Source organism: Galeopterus variegatus, unplaced genomic scaffold, assembly GCF_000696425.1.
Source record: "Galeopterus variegatus unplaced genomic scaffold, G_variegatus-3.0.2 Scaffold1536, whole genome shotgun sequence".
Classification (NCBI taxonomy): Eukaryota; Metazoa; Chordata; class Mammalia; order Dermoptera; family Cynocephalidae; genus Galeopterus; species Galeopterus variegatus.
Window position 1 is genome coordinate 70,042 of NW_007727647.1, and position 16,030 is coordinate 86,071.

General features: G+C 35.2%; 1 protein-coding gene across 1 annotated transcript in view; it reads left to right on the forward strand.

The window, feature by feature from the left end:
• Positions 1-16,030, forward strand: part of DIAPH2 (diaphanous-related formin 2) — a gene marked incomplete at its 5' end in the record, with an annotated part of 376,543 nt that overhangs the window by 66,004 nt on the left and 294,509 nt on the right. The window contains 2 exons of the mRNA XM_008577556.1: positions 491-793; positions 8,170-8,284. Of these exons, the coding sequence (XP_008575778.1) occupies positions 491-793; positions 8,170-8,284 (418 nt within the window). The remainder of the gene's footprint in view (positions 1-490; positions 794-8,169; positions 8,285-16,030) is intronic.

Consider the following 16,030-nt stretch of genomic DNA (forward strand, 5'->3'; position numbering starts at 1 on the left):
AATTATTGGTATCAGAAGACAGCTAAGTTACTGGTGCTATGAAACAGACTCTTTGTGTAAAGCTAATTGGTCCCCAAGGGAATCGAATGCATGACCTTGTATTAATTATCCCATATTCAAACCAACTAGTATAACAGGCCCAAGCCATATACAGTGCTTCTTCTTTGCATATATTTATAATGAAAGGTAATTTCTCATTATTTTGGAGGAGTATTTCATAATACTGGAAAAGTTGGAGGATGCCAACTTTCCTAGCTTTAATGTGTTAACGGAAAGGAGTCGCTGTCCATAGTGTATAATGCTTATCAAAAATCTACACAAGTCTTTTTCATGTACTCTTAACCCTTAGATGTTGCTAAATATTTAAGATATGTAGTAACATCTATAGTGTATATAATCTTTAAAAAAACAACCACAAATGTCTACTGATATGTGTTCTTTCTGCTATCTTTTATTATCAGTATTTAAACTTGGATTATTTATATTTCAGGGACATGGACTCTTAGGTTCATCAGGAATTCCAGGCCCTCCACCACCTGCACCAGCACCACCTCTACCCGGAGGAACTCCTCCTCCCCCTCCTCCTCCTCCACCTCCTTTACCTGGAATGATTGGTATTTCAGCACCACCACCACCACCACCACCACCACCTTTGTTTGGGGGACCTCTTCCACCACTGCTGCTTGCAGGAGTTCCTCCTCCCCCAGGAGCACCACTTGACCTACCTTATGGAATGAAGCAGAAAAAAATATATAAACCTGAAGTGTCCATGAAGAGAATCAATTGGTCAAAGGTAATACTATAACTAGAGTTTTTTGACTAGCCATGGGTGATTATTAATGTGTGAATAACTGCATTGCTACGTAAAAGTTATAGGTGCTATATAATGTTTGAGACTGTGACTGCTTTCTCTTTTGCTTTCCTTTGTAAGATCAACATATTATGTCCATCTTTCAGTCTACTATCTAGATAAATGATAACTCCCCAGATAGCTTGAAATTATGAAGAAAGCAAAAGGAAAATTAAAGTGGTGTAGAGAATAATATTTGAAATATATTTACAAATGAAAAACCATTTTGATTCTTTTGCCATTGTTACCTTTGAGTACTATAACTTTCTTAATATAATCTTTTTTTTATTAATGAGCCTTGTTATCTTATTTTCATTCTTACAGAATGATTTTTTGGGGGGGGTTTAAACTTTCAGATGGTGTGGAATAGTTTATAATAACCTAATTTAGTAGTGACATAACCTAATTATTTTTTGATATGATATATAAAAATATTCTCTTCTGAATGTTATTTTGCTTCGTTATTATTATCAAATAATATGTTTCCCTGAAAAGGTTATAAAGATTGACACAGTTCTCATTTTGTGGGAACTAATCTTTTAACAAAAATACATTTACCCAGACCACCATTTGGGGAAATGTCTAATCAAAGAGCATACTTAGAGTGATATGTGAAAGTGTTTATGTAGTAAGTTGGTTTGACCAGAATGATGGTTAAATCAGTTTTAGGAGTTAAGCATATACCTGTGCATTGCTTGTAACAGTAAATGAGGTATAAATGGATTTACAATGTACTTGTTTTTAATTAGGCACAGTCTACCAAAATACAGGATCCAGAAGCTGTTGGCCCATTTATGTGTGTGTGCAAATGCAATATGTTTATTAATTTAGCAATTTAGCATATAGTATAGTGGTACTTACATATCAGAAAGTATGATGATGTATACTAGAAAATGCATAGTTGTAATCTTGGGTTTCATTGTAGTGGCTAAGTGCACAATTATCTGGAGCTGAACTGCCTGGGTTTATCTTTTATTTTTCTATTTTATCATTACACATGTAAACATTTTTTGTGGCTCTTTACCAATTTATCTCTAGCTCCCTCTCTCCTTCCAACTTTCCCACCTCTGGTGGCCTCAGTTCTGTTCTCTCCTTTTGAAAGTTCAAGGAATTATTGTGATTGTTGTATCTTTCTTTCCTTTTTTTTTTCTTCCAGTTCCTACTTTGAGTGAGGACATGCATATTTCTCTTTCTGTACTTGTCTTATTTCATTCAGTATAATTTTGTCTAAATTCATTCATGTTGCTGCGAATGGTAGAATTTCATTCCCTTTTATGGCAGAGTAGCATTCTGTTGTGTATATATACCACATTTTCCTTATATAGTCATCCGTTGGTGGACATTTAGGTTGGTTCCAACTCTTAGCTATTGTAAATAGAGCTGCGATGAACATGGGAGTGCAGGTATCCCTTCGACATGATGATTTCCATTCCTTTGGGTATGCACCCAGCAATGGGATTGCTGGATCATATAGCAGTTCTATATGTAGTTGTTTAGGGAATGTCCATACTGTTTTCCATAACTGCTGCACTAATTTACAGTGTAGGAAGGGTCACCTTTACCACATCCTCACCGGCATTTGTTATTGTCTGTCTTTTTATACTGGCCAATCTAATTGGAGTGAGGTGATACCTCAGTGTGGTTTTGCATTTCCTGGATGCTGAGTGATGTTGACCAGTTTTTCATATGTCTGTTGGCCATTTATGTATTTTCCTTTGAGAATTGCCAATTCAGCTCCTTTGCCCACTTTTGAATTGGGTTATTTGGTTTTTTACAGTGTGGTTGTTTGAGTTCCTTATATATTCTTGATGTTAATGCCTTGTAGGATGCATAGTTTGTGAATATTTTCTCCCATTCTGTAGATTTTTTCTCTCTGTTAACTGTTTCTTTTGCTGTGAAAAGCCTTTTAGTTTGATATAATCTCATTTGTTTATTTTTTCTTTTGTTGCTTGTGCTTTTGGGATCTTGTTCAAAAAGTCTTTTGCTTAGTCCTACTTACTGAAGTGTTTCCCATATGGTTTCTTTTAGGAGATTTATAGTTTTGGATCTTATATATAACCTTTTATTCCACTTTGAGTTGACTTTGATATACTGCGAGAGGTACAAGTCTAGTTTCATTCTTCAACATATGGATGTCCAGTTTTCCCAGCACCACTTATTGAAGAGACAGTCTTTTCCCCAAGTGTACGTTCTTGTTGCCCTTGTCAAAGATCAGTTGGCTATAAGTATAGTGGTTGATTTCTGGGTTTTCTATTCTGCTCCATTTGTCTGAGAATCTGTTTTTATGCCAGTACCATGCTGTTTTGGTTACTATAGCTTTGTACATGAATTTGAAGTCAGTTAGTGTAATGCCTCCAGCTTTATTTATTTATTTACTTTTTGCTCAGGATTGTTTCAGCTATTTGGGTCTTTCGTTGTTCCATATGACTATTAGGATTGTTTTTCTATTTCTTTGAAGAATGTCATTGGCATTTTGATGGGGATTACATTGAATCTGTAGATCACCTTGGGTAGTATGGACATTTTCACAATATTAATTCTTCCAATCTAAGAGCATCGAATGTCTTTCAGTCTTTTTGTGTCCTCTTTAATTTCTTTCAGCAATGATTTGTAGTTCTCCTTATAAAGATTTTTCACCTCCATAGTTAAATTGATTCCTAGGTATTTTATTTTTTTGGTGACTATTGTCAATGGACTGGCATTCTTGATTTCTTTTTCTACTAGTTCATTATTGGAGTATAAAAAAGCTACAGATTTTCACATGGTGATTTTGTATCCTGCATCTTTACTGAAAACGTTTCTCAATTCTAAGAGTTTTTTGGTAGAGTCTAGGTTTTTCTGTGCATAGGATCATGTCATCGGCAAATAGGGATAGTTTGAATTTGTCTTTTCCAACCTGGATGCCCTTTAATTCTTTCTCTTGCCTGGATGCTCTGACTAATACTTCCAATACTATGTTAAAAAGGAGTGGTGAGATTGGGCATGCTTGTCTTGTTCCTGTTTTTAAAAGCTGAAAGCTTTTTCCCATTCAGGATGATACTGGCAGTAGGTTTGTCCCATATGGCTTTTATTGTGTTGAGATACTTTCCTTCTGTATCTAATTTGCTAAGAGTCTTTGTTATGAAGGGATGTTCAATTTTGTTAAGTGCTTTTTCTGCATCTATTGAGATAATCATATAGGTTTTATCCTAGATTTTGTTGATGTGGTGTATCACATTTATTGACTTGCATACACTGAAACATTGTTACATCTCTGGGATGAATCTCACTTGATCCTGGTGTATAATTTTTTTGATGTCTTGCTGTATTCTGATTGCTAATATATTTTTGAAGAGTTTTGCATCTATGTTCATCAGAGTTATCAGCCTGTAGTTTTCTTTTTCTATTGTATGTTTGTCTGGTTTTGATATCAGGGTGATGCTGGCTTTATAGAATGAGTTTGAGAGAATGGCCTCTTTCAATTTTTTGTAATAGGTTGAAGAGAATTAGTCTTAATTCCTCTTTAAAGGTTTGGTAGAATTCAGCAGAAAAGCCATCTGGTTCTGGTCTTTTCTTTGTGGGGCAACTGCTGATTACTCCTTCAGTCTTATTGCTTGTTATTAGTCTGTTCGGGTTTTCTATTTCTTCTTGGTTCAGTCTTGGTAGTTTGCATGTGTCCAAAGACTTACCATTCCCTCCAGGTTTTCAAATTTTTGACATATTGTTGTTTATATTAGTCTCTAATGAGTATTTGTGTTTTTGTAGTATCAGTTGTAATATCTCCTTTTTGGTTTGTGATTTTTGGGGGGGCTGTCTTTTCTCTTCTTTTTTTTTTTTTTTTTTTTTTTTTTTTTTAGTTAGCCTAGCTAATGGCTTGTTTAGTTTATCTTCTCAAAGAAACAACTTTTTGTTTCCCTGATCTTTTGTATCATTTTTTGGGTCCCTATTTCATTTAGTTCTGCACTGATCTTAATTCTTTTTTTCTGTTTACTAATTTTGGGATTGGATTGTTCATGTTTTTCTAGTTCATTGAGGTGTCTATTATGGCATTTATTTATAATCTTTCTATTATTTTGATGTAATTGTTTATTGCAATAAACTTCCCTCTTAGTACTGCTTTTTCAGTATCCCACAGGTTTTGTGTAGGATGTGTCTTATTTTTTTATTTGTTTCAATTTTTTGATTTCCTGTTTCATTTCTTCTTGTACCCATAGGTTATTCAGGAGCATGTTGTTTAATTACAGTGTAATTGTATAGTTTACAGAGTTTTGCTTGTTATTGATTTTTAGTTTTAACCCATTGTGGTCTGAAAAGTTACTTGAAATGATTTCAGTTTTTAAAAATGTGTTGAGACTTGATTTATGACCTGACATGGTCTATCCTGGAGAATGTTTCATGTGCTAATGAGAATAATGTATATTCTGTAGTTGTTGGATGAAATGTTCTATAGGTATTTTCCAGGTCCAGTTGGTCCAAAGTGTAGTTTAAATCCTTTGTTTCTCTGTTGATTTGTTGCCTAAACGATCTGTCCACTGCTGAGAGATGGGCGTTCAGGTGCCGTACTCTTATTGTATTGGGATCTATCTCTTTCTTTAGGCCTAATAGTGTTTGCTTTATATATCTTGGTACTCCAGTGTTGTGTTTATATATATTTATGATTGTTATGTCTTCTTGATGGATAGATCACCTTATCATTAGATAGTGGTCTTCCTTGTCTCTTCTCATGGTTTTTGGTTTAATGTCTATTTTATTTGATACAAGAATAGCTACTCCTGTTCATTTTTGGTTTCCATTCATGGTATATGTTTTTCTATCCCTTCACTATTAGTTTTTGTGTCTCTTTATAGGTGAGGTGAGTCTCTTAAAGGCAGCATGTAGTGGGGTCTATCTAGCTTTTGAATCCAATCACTTGGTCTGTGTCTTTTGATTGGGGAGTTTAATCCATTTACATTTAGGGTTGTTGTTGAAAGGTATTGTCTTACCCCTGGCATTTTATTGATTTTCATTTGAATATTGTAAATATCTTTTATTCTTTTCTACCCCTTTAATTTGTCTTTGATGTTTGTTGGTTTTATGAGGTGGTAATATTTAGTTTTTCTCTTATTTGCATTTTTGTTCTACCATTGAGGTTTGTTCTTTCTTGTGTTTATGTGGTACTAATTATTGTTTTTTGTATTCCAGATGCAGGACTCCCTATATGACTTCGTTCGGGGCTGATTGTGTGCTGGTGAACTCCCATAGTTTTTGTTTGTCTGGAAAATATACTGTTTCACCCTCATTTTTGTAGGATAGCCTTGCTGGGTGTAGTATTCTTGGCTGGCAGTTTTTCTCTTTTACCCTTTTGAATATATCATCCCATTTTTTCTGGTCTGTAGAGTTTCAGTTGAGAAGTTTGCTGTTTTCTGATAGGGGCTCCCTTATAGGTGACTTGATGCTTTTCTCTTGCTGCTTTTAGGATTCTCTCTTTGTCTTTGAGCTTGCCAGTTTGAGTATAATGTGTCTTGGAGAGGATCATTCTGGATCAATCTGTTTGGAGATCTTTGAGCTTCCTGGATCTAAAGGTCTGTGTCTCTCTGTATACCTGGGAAGTTTTTTGTTATTGTTTTCCATGCTTTTTCCTTTCTTCTCCCCTTCTGGAATACCCATGATTTGAATGTTTGTGCATTTAAGGTTGTCTGCTAGCTCTCTTATATTTTCTTCATTTTTTAAGTCTTTTTTCTTTTTTTGTCTGTCTGGGTTATTTCGAAAAGACTATCATCAAGAGCAGAAAATCTTCTGCTTGTTCTAGCCAGTTGTTTAAGCTCTCAGTTGTGTTTTTTATTTAGTTGAATGAATTTTTCAGTTCCATGAGTTCTGCTAAATTCTTTTTTGAGGTATTGATCCCTTTGTAAATTTCCTCCTTCATATTCTGGATTTTATTTTCTTCTTTATTTATGTTGTCTAACTGAGTCTTCTCATATCTCATTGAGTTTCCTTAAGAATGTTGATTGGAATTCCTTTTCAGTCATTAAAAGTGTTTCCTGTTCTATAGGGTCTGGTATTTGAGAATTACTTTATTCTTTTGGTAGTATCATATTTTCTTGGATTTTCATATTTCTAGTATCTCTACATTGATGTTTGGTGATCTGGTAGAGCAGCTGCTTCTTCTGTCACTCTGGAGTGGGCTTCAAGGAGATAGACTTCCTCTTCTTTTTCCAGTCTCTGCTGGTGACTCTCCTTGTGTCAGTGCAGTTGAGTGTCTGGCAGGCCATCTGCATGGTGGCTGTGGCTGTCACTGTGGTGGTGAGCTGCTTTTTTCGGGAGCCCTTGCTGTGGTGGTGGTTGTGGTGGGATGCCTGCATGGAAGTGGTGTTTTCAGCATGGTCTTGCCTGCTGCTGGGCAAGGAGTGCCGCCTATGGCTCTTGCCTAGGACCCCATGCATGCTCCTGCCTTCTGCCAGGCTGTGGGGTCAGACCCCTGCTCCTTTCTTTGACCCCATACATTCTCCTGCCTTCTGCTGGGAGGTGGGGGGTTCCCATGGCTCCTGCCTAGGACCCTCTGTGTGCTCCTGCCTTTTGCCAGGTGGCATGGGCTGCTCAAGTCTCTTGTCTAGGACCCTGTATGTGCTCCTCCCTTCTGCCACATAAAGGTTGCTGTTCACAGCTCCTGGCTAGGACCCTGTGCATGCTCCTGCTTTCTGCCAGGTGGTAGGAGCTTCCCACAGCTCCTTGCTAGGACTCCATATATGTTCCTCTTCACTGCATGAGTTTACATCTCAGCTGTGCCATTTACGAGTTTGGGAAGCCACTTAAACTTTCTGGGGCTCAGTTTCATCATCTTTAACATGGAGATAATAGTAGGTCCTGTGTTGAAGGATTATTGTGAGGCTTAGAAGAGTTAATATATGGAAATCACTTAAAACAGTACCTGGCACATAGTAAGAGGTATGTAAGTGTTAGCTATTATTATTGCTTTTGCCCTCAACCTAATAAGTGAACATGGGGAATTCACTTTTCTGAGTTTCAGTTTCCCTATTTTCAAAAACCCAGAAGTAAGAATGTATGTGAGTTGGGGGAGGGATTTACTAAATTATTTTTAAGACTCCTTCCAGTAGTAAAATTTTCAAAATGTAATTTGCGCTACTACCCATTGCTTTCATGTAACTTTTCTGCACATCAATAGAATTCTGAGTTTCCCAATGAATATTTATTTTAAAAGTGTTATTTTTATAGATACTAAAATTGATTTAGGTGATAGATGAATAAAGGAACTGTCATTCAACCTTGCTGAAAGTGAATTCTTTGAATAATTAAATATGAAGTAATAATTTAGAAATTTAACTTTATTGTTTTTGTTTCAGATTGAGCCCAAGGAATTATCTGAGAACTGTTTCTGGTTAAAAGTTAAAGAAGAAAAGTTTGAGAATCCAGATCTCCTTGCAAAATTGGCACTGAATTTTGCTACCCAGATAAAAGGTACATTTTATTTTTTTTAAACATAAATTCCTGATTCCAATATACTGAAATTCAGAGATTTGCTAAAAATTTCTGGTAATGTGCATATGTGTAATTTTCCCACAGTGGACAAATGAATAGAGTAAATTAACATAGTAAGTGTATTTTCTCTACTAACTAAAGGAGGAAAGATACTTTTCTTTTGAATTTTATTTTGCATAAATGTTATTATTGTTCATCTGAAAAGATAAGTTTTAGTTTATTGTATAATATGTGTGTTATATCCCTTCATTGTAAAATTGTCATTTTTACTGCAAAGCAGAGGCGATGTATTTGTGTACCATATACTTATCAATTTGGTTTCCTCGGAAATTATATAGTTTTTCTTATAAGTAGATTTTCTGGTACCTAGTATGTATAGTTTGCTGATTTGATAATAGAGTGCCTTGTTTATGGTAGATTATTAAACTCTTGTGAATTTTACACATAATTTTGGTACTATGCAGGTAACTTCTCAGTGTCATAAATTAATCATTGTGGCTCATGAATTTTTGGTATTTTATTTCAGCATGACTGTTTCACTTCTAATTATTGCAGAAGTGAGAGTTCAGTTAAGCATAGAAATTTTTTCTGTCTGAATAAGTCTTTACAACTAAGAAATGTAAATATTCCATAGTCTCATGCCCTTCAAATTAGCAGCTTTACCATTCATTTGTCTGATTTGTCACAACATGCCCTAGAATGTGAGAATGTGAGTTTTGGAAGATTCAGAGAGAGAAAGAGAGGTGAAAATTATTCCTTTTCAGCCCTTCTATCATATCTTGCACACTGGAGGTGCTTGTGTTGTGGTTGTTGTTCCTTGAAGGTTGAAGTTCACACTCACACAGAAATCTGCTGTGATTAGAAGATTCTGTAGAGTTTTGGCATTTAAAAAAAATTCTTGCCATTGCATCTACATATTTATTTTTTTTATCTTATTTGGTATAGTAGATGTTACATGTAAAGGGTTCTTCAGTGACTTCAGATATTACTATTTATTATAATGACTTATTAAAATTGAAAAATTGCTTATAGCAAAGTATTCATGCTTATAATAAAGCCTTTATACTTTATAGCAAATAAAAATTGTAGAAAAAAAATTTCTGTCCTAGACTTGCAACTTCTTCCGCATACAAAATTATTATTACTAATTTCTTGCATTGCCTCTTAGAATAGTCTGTGCTTGTAGAAGCGTATATGTATTTATCGTTTTTTTGGTTTTTATTCCTTGACATTTTTATTAAATACACTTGATGCACTTCGAGATTATTCCATAGGAGCTTGTGTGTATGTACTGTGTTCTTTCTACATATTGTATAGAACTATGTGGTATGGACCTACCTTAATTCATTTAACCAGTACCTTGTTAATATATATTTAGATTAGTTCTAGTCTTTTGTTATTTCAAGAAATGTTGTGGTGAACATGTTTCTACTTATGCCTTTGTGCACCTATGTGGGGCTATCTGTTAGATAAATTCTAGAAGTAAAATTCGTCATAAAATGCTATGTACATTGGCTGGCTGGTTAGCTCAATTGATTAGAGTGCAGCCTTATAACACCAAGGTCATGGATTTGGATCCCCTTAGTAGGTACTGGCCAGCCACCAAAACAAACAAAATTTTTTTTAAAATATGAAAGATATTACAAAATTGTCTTCCAAAGAGTTTGTGTCATTTTACAGTGTCACCAAGAATATATATGAGTATCTGTTTTCCCCCAACCTTTACCTATCTCAGAGGTGAACATGGTAAATCATTGGTGTTATAATTTTTACTTTTCAAATTGGGAGTGTGGTTGATCAGCTTTTCTTCTCTTCATAGACAATTTTATTTATTTTTTTTCTGTGAACTTCCCTTTCTAGTTTTCTGCACATTTTCTACTTGCAGTAACTCTTTTGCTTCTTGATTTATTTGTATTGAGTCCTAGAAGAATCATAGATTTCATAAAATTTTAGAGTTAATTTGGAATTTACAGGTGATTAAGTTTATTTTACAAATGAAGAAACTGAAATTAGAGACAGAGAAGTAAGTGCAAAACCCATTAGAAAGTTTCTAAGGGTGGTGTGGTATAGTAGGAAATCCAGAGGAAATAGAGGCATATATACTTGCAATCCAGCTGTGATACTTACAACCTCAGAGACTGAATTTTCTTATCCGTAAACTATGTACACTAATGTTTACCTAGTAGTGTTGTGAGTATTAAATAAGGTTATATATTTAAAGCACCCAGCACAGTGCTTGGTATGTAGCAGGCATTTAATAGACATTAATTCCCTTTTCCCTTCCATATAACCTGTTATTTGTGTGTGTGTTTTGTTTTGTTTTGTTTTAGTTACTGACACTTAATACCACTCTTAATTTAGCAAGAGAATGTCCTGCTCTTCTGTGCAGCAGTTGGTAGAGCTAATCAGTTACGATAGAAACAATTCTTACTGTAGCTGCCATAACTTAATCAAACCAATGTAAAACTGAAGAAAAATTATATAAAGGCTCTCGCGTTTTCACTGCTGAGAATACTGCATTTACATTCCTCTTAAGTTTGATTCTCTGCATTTCCTATGTGACACTACTTGTACTTTTCTAATTTTGAATATTTAAGTACAAATCAGTTGAGGGGCACCTTTCATTACCATTGCTTTTACTAAGATTTATTACTGAAAGGACATCTAAGGGATAATTAGACACCACAGTGTATTCCAGACATACATAGTATAGACAAAACAAATTTTAATGATACAAAACGTCCTTTTAAAAAATTAACACTCAATAACTATTGATTGATCTTACTGTAATAGCGGAAGTACCTTGTCATTCTCAGTGTCTTCATTCTTCATGTGGTCAGTAGGTGGCAGGATAAGTAAGAAATCAGTAGGAGGCTTTGGCTCCATCAGACTTAAACTGCATTGTCCTGGCTTTCCCAGCTCTGGGGCGCTACTTTCTTTCCCATTCTGCCGCTCCTTCCAGCTCACTCAGCTGCATCCTGGAAGGAGCAACACACTCATTGTTTCTCAGACCTATTTCCCAACCTCCTAGACCCAGTGAGGTCCAAAACCTCTGAGGAATTCCCCCTACTGCAAGGGTGTTGGAGAGTTCATGTCTCTGTTCTCACGAAATGCACTGTAAAGCAAGCAGTACTAGTCTATATTTTCAAGAAAATGTTTAAGATTTTAAAGTAGCTTAGGATTGCTAAATAGAAAAAAAGCTTTAACATACACTAGTTCTGATATCTGTAATATTTAAATGTATAAATATTTGATATGTGAAATACCATAAAATTATACTATTTGAATTACTTATTCTTAGAGCTTTAATGACAATTATTTTTAAAGTTGTATTATAAAATAGGTTATGTTTTAGGATAGAATGGAAAACTCATTTCATTTGGCTTAAGAGTACCTTCTATGTGCAAGGTACTATACTAAATGACAGGGAATGAATAAGTTCTTGTTTATGCACCAGGGAACTCATAATCTAGTGAAGGAGGTAGTCAAGTTGTAGTAAATGCTGGAATATTTCTTAAAAGCTATGGGAGCACAAAATGGCAATAGTTAATTTTAAGTAGGGTAAATGGAGATGCCAGAGGTGGTATAATTTGAGCTGGACCTTGAAAGTTAAGTAGAATTTCATTATAGAAAGAAGGGAAGATGGTATTCTAGGCATAGAACACCACTAGGAGAGTATTAGAAAAGCTTGAGACAAATTAAATTTAAGACTTTTTTTTTTAAGCAAAGAATAATTCATGAATTGGGCAGCACTCAGAACCAAAAGAGGTCCAGAGAGCTCCACCTAGCAGTGTAAGCAGTAATCTTTTATAGACCAAGAGAAATTATCTCATTGGCTACAGCTAGGCATTTATCTTATTTGGACATAGTTCAATGAGGCATTTGCCTTATTTGGATATGGTCTGATCACTTGGCTGCCTGTGATTGGCTGAACCTTAGCTGTTTATTACAAAACATATACTCCTAAATTAGGTTTTGGTTTGTTAGGTAAGAACTCAAAGTTCAAGGACAGTAGCCTCCTGTTGATTTAATTTAATAGTGGGGAAGGTTGAAGCATATACTGTGCTGAAAGTACAGATAGCAGCCTGCTGGTTTGGGACTGTACAGTGAAGAGACTTGGGTGTGAAGGTGGTAAGGAGAACTTCACACTAAAGAATTTGGGTTTCATTTTTGGAGCTTTAGAGGCCCAGCGATTTGATGATTAACCCTTGAGCAGGCCTTTGGTGGACAGATTGATGATGGGAATTTACAGATAGATGATAGATCATTAATTGTGAATAAATATCAGTAGGCTAGGCAAGATATTATTATATCCTGACCAGTATGATTTCTTAATTTTCATCTCTAAGGTCTCTTCTAGTTTCCAAATCCTGTGTTCTTGTGCTTATGATGTTTAGGTTTTCCTTATAAGCCATAATGATGTCATATGACCAAATATATTTCAAAATGCTCTCTGGGTTAATGAAATATGTGTATTAAGGGCAGTTGGAGAAGACCCTTTTAGTACTTTGGAATATACATTATGTATGTAACTTGGAATTTGTATATGTGTTCTAGTTTTAGTTTATTATTCAATTGATACTTGGGGACATGTAATCACCAAGGCTATAATGATAGTGTCATTTTCCTTAAAAAAATCTATAGTAATTATTGATAATAGTGATATTATATAAGAATTAAAGTAATGATGGTTAATATTAACTAAATTCAAAATAATAATAAAATATGTAGCTTATAACTACTAATTCTAATTAGAATTTCTAGGGTTCTCCAGAGGCCTCAGGAAGAACAAAGATAGTCTGTGTGGAAGTTGTAAGCAATTTCTTTGGTTTTAATGTTGCTTGGAGGACATATAAGAAATAAACTAAGAGGTGAATAAAATTTAGCTTCTTCAATAATATATTTCTATGGTGCAATTTAGTTTTAATAATAACAGAAAATTGAGGTGTTATAAATATTTCGAAGTCATATAAATGTCATTTTGCAATGCTCGAAATATTAGGCATAGCTTTAAAATTTATGGTGGAGCTGAGTTTGATGATGTATGTAAAAGCACTTTTCCTCAAGGATCATATTTTAAATTGTGTTTCTTAGTCTTAGAATCAGCTGGCTCCTTCTGAAGATGTCCACCCTTGCTTGGTTGCTCAGTAGTCTTCTGTGTTTAGTGAAGTAATGAAAAGACAAAAGAGTGGTAAAATCTAATTCATCTCTGTCTTCATAATATAGAAATTCTTGGAATTGACTTGAAAATAATGAGATGTCAGTTTAAGACTGTGCATCCCTTATAAGATGGTGCTAAAGTGTCCAGAGAGAACTGGTGTCCTAATGAATAATTTGTCATCTTAAAAAACATGCATACTTTTGTACTGTAACCTTTAATACAGAAGGAAACAAACTAAGAAGGCTTAATTCTTTCAGGCAGCAAGGTAAAAACCATACTTACCTGTCTTACTTCATTTGGGCTGCTATAACAAAATACCATAAACTGGGTGGCTTATAAACAAGAGAAATTTATATCTCATAATTTTGGAAGCTGGGGAGTCCAGGATGAAGGTGCCTGCAGATTTGGTGTCTGATGAGGGTCCATTTCTCATAGACTGTGTCTTCTCGCTGTGTCCTCACATGGTAGAAGGGGCAAGGCAGCTCCGTGGGATCTCTTTTATACAGGCACTAATCTCATTTGTGAGAGCTCTGCCTCATGACCTAATCACCTCCCAAATGCCCCACCTCCTAATACCATCACTTTGGTGGTTAGGTTTCAACATATGGATTTCAGGGGAACATAAACTTTCAGTCCATTGCAACATATGTACATAAATTATCATTTTTATTATATTTAAAGTTCTTTTGATTTTTATATACAAACTGATCATCTTTGTCTATCACTTTACCAAAGCTTTTTTTCATTATGAACATTTTAAGTGTTTCAACTTATAATGACGTGTTCATTTCTAGTGGGCATTTTCTAGCATCAGTTACCTCCTTTCTGTAAAAGAGTGAACAAAGAATTTTTGAGCCAGAGATACATGCCATTGTTTAATTATAAGTCACAGTCTCTTAATTATAAGAGATTGAGGGCCGGCCCGGTGGCGCACTGCTACAGTGCGCCGCTTGGGAGCGCAGTGGCACTCCCGCCGAGGGTTCGGATCCCACATGCAGACTGGCCGCTCGCTGGCTGAGTGAGGTGCGGGCGCAACGAGGGTTGCGATCCCGTTGCCGGTCCCGGTCCGGTACGGGCGCGACACTGAGGGTTGCGATCCGTTGCCGGTCACGAAAAAAGACAAAAAGGAAAAAAAAATAATAATAAAAAAATAAGAGATTGAGATAGAGTATCTTCTGCCTTCTAACCAAATAAGCTTCAAAATGGCTCTGTCTTTACATATTGGCTACTTCTAGTATTAACGCCATTACTAAAATGACTACGAATAATAATAGTAATAGCAATCATAATAACAGTAATAGCACATTTATTAAGCATTTACTTTGTCCCAAGAGCTGTGATAAGTATTTTAAATCCATATGTCATTTAATCCTCACACCAACTCCAAGAAACTTTTATTATTGTTTTATAGGTGAAGAAACTGAGACTGTGGGAGATTAAGCAATATGTCTTAGTTACATAGAAAGTGGCAAAACTGAGATGTGAGTCTAGGTTTGTTTATAATCAATTCCCTATGCTGTAACAATGACTTTTAATGACTTAGTAATTCGCACATTTTGTTGCATTGTTAATGGGTCCCTATTTCATATGGTTAATGATATATTTCCATATATATTGTATTATCTTGTGAAATGTGTAATCCTATTATTCTGGCACTAAAGACAGTTCTTTAGAGCGCAAACCAAATCCAGGAAGTTGTACATTATCCAGTAAAGGGAATAAGTTTATTCTTATTATAACATTTTTAGGCATTTTCTACATAGAATCTATCAATGGTAAAACATGGCTGTGACTTGAAGTCTGTCTTTTAATAATGAATGAAAGAGTGTGGTCTTCATATCATTAGGCATTTGCTAATGATATAGTAATATATGTAGCATGCATAAAGTAATGAAATCAGTTTTTCACTTGAGCTCTTTTAAAGTTAGCTTCATAACATTATAGACACCTTGTATTACTTTAATATGACACTTTTAGCTATGAGTTAGTGAGACTGCCTCACCCCGTTTCAGTAATTTTGCTGATGAACATTATATAGATTAAACACAGTAACAGGTGTTCTGTTGGTAGCATTTGCAAATTACATAGATTCTCAATCACATTTGGAATCATTTTTCTAACTAAATTAGTTTTATATTGGCAAATAGAAATTATTTATTTATTGGAACCTAATGGTTTGTACATATCTGTGGGGTACAGTGTTGAATATCAATACCTGTGAGAAATTATTTACACTGAAATTCAGTGGAAATTTTTAACACTGCTATATAAAACCACAAAGGGGTGTGCTTTGTTCCAACTGTATATTGGTGGCAGTTAAACCAGTTCCTGACTATATCTTGCATTATACAAGAAATAAGAAAAAGAGGTTTCTGTAATTTGTTTAAGAAATATATTTAAGGGCCGGCCCGGTGGCGCACTGCTATAGTGCGCTGCTTGGAAAGCACGGCGGCGCTCCCACCGAGGGTTCAGATCCCACACACGGACCGGTTCCCGCTCACTGGCTGAGCGAGGCACGGGAGCAACACCGAGGGCTGCGATCCCGTTGCCGGTCCCGGTCCGGT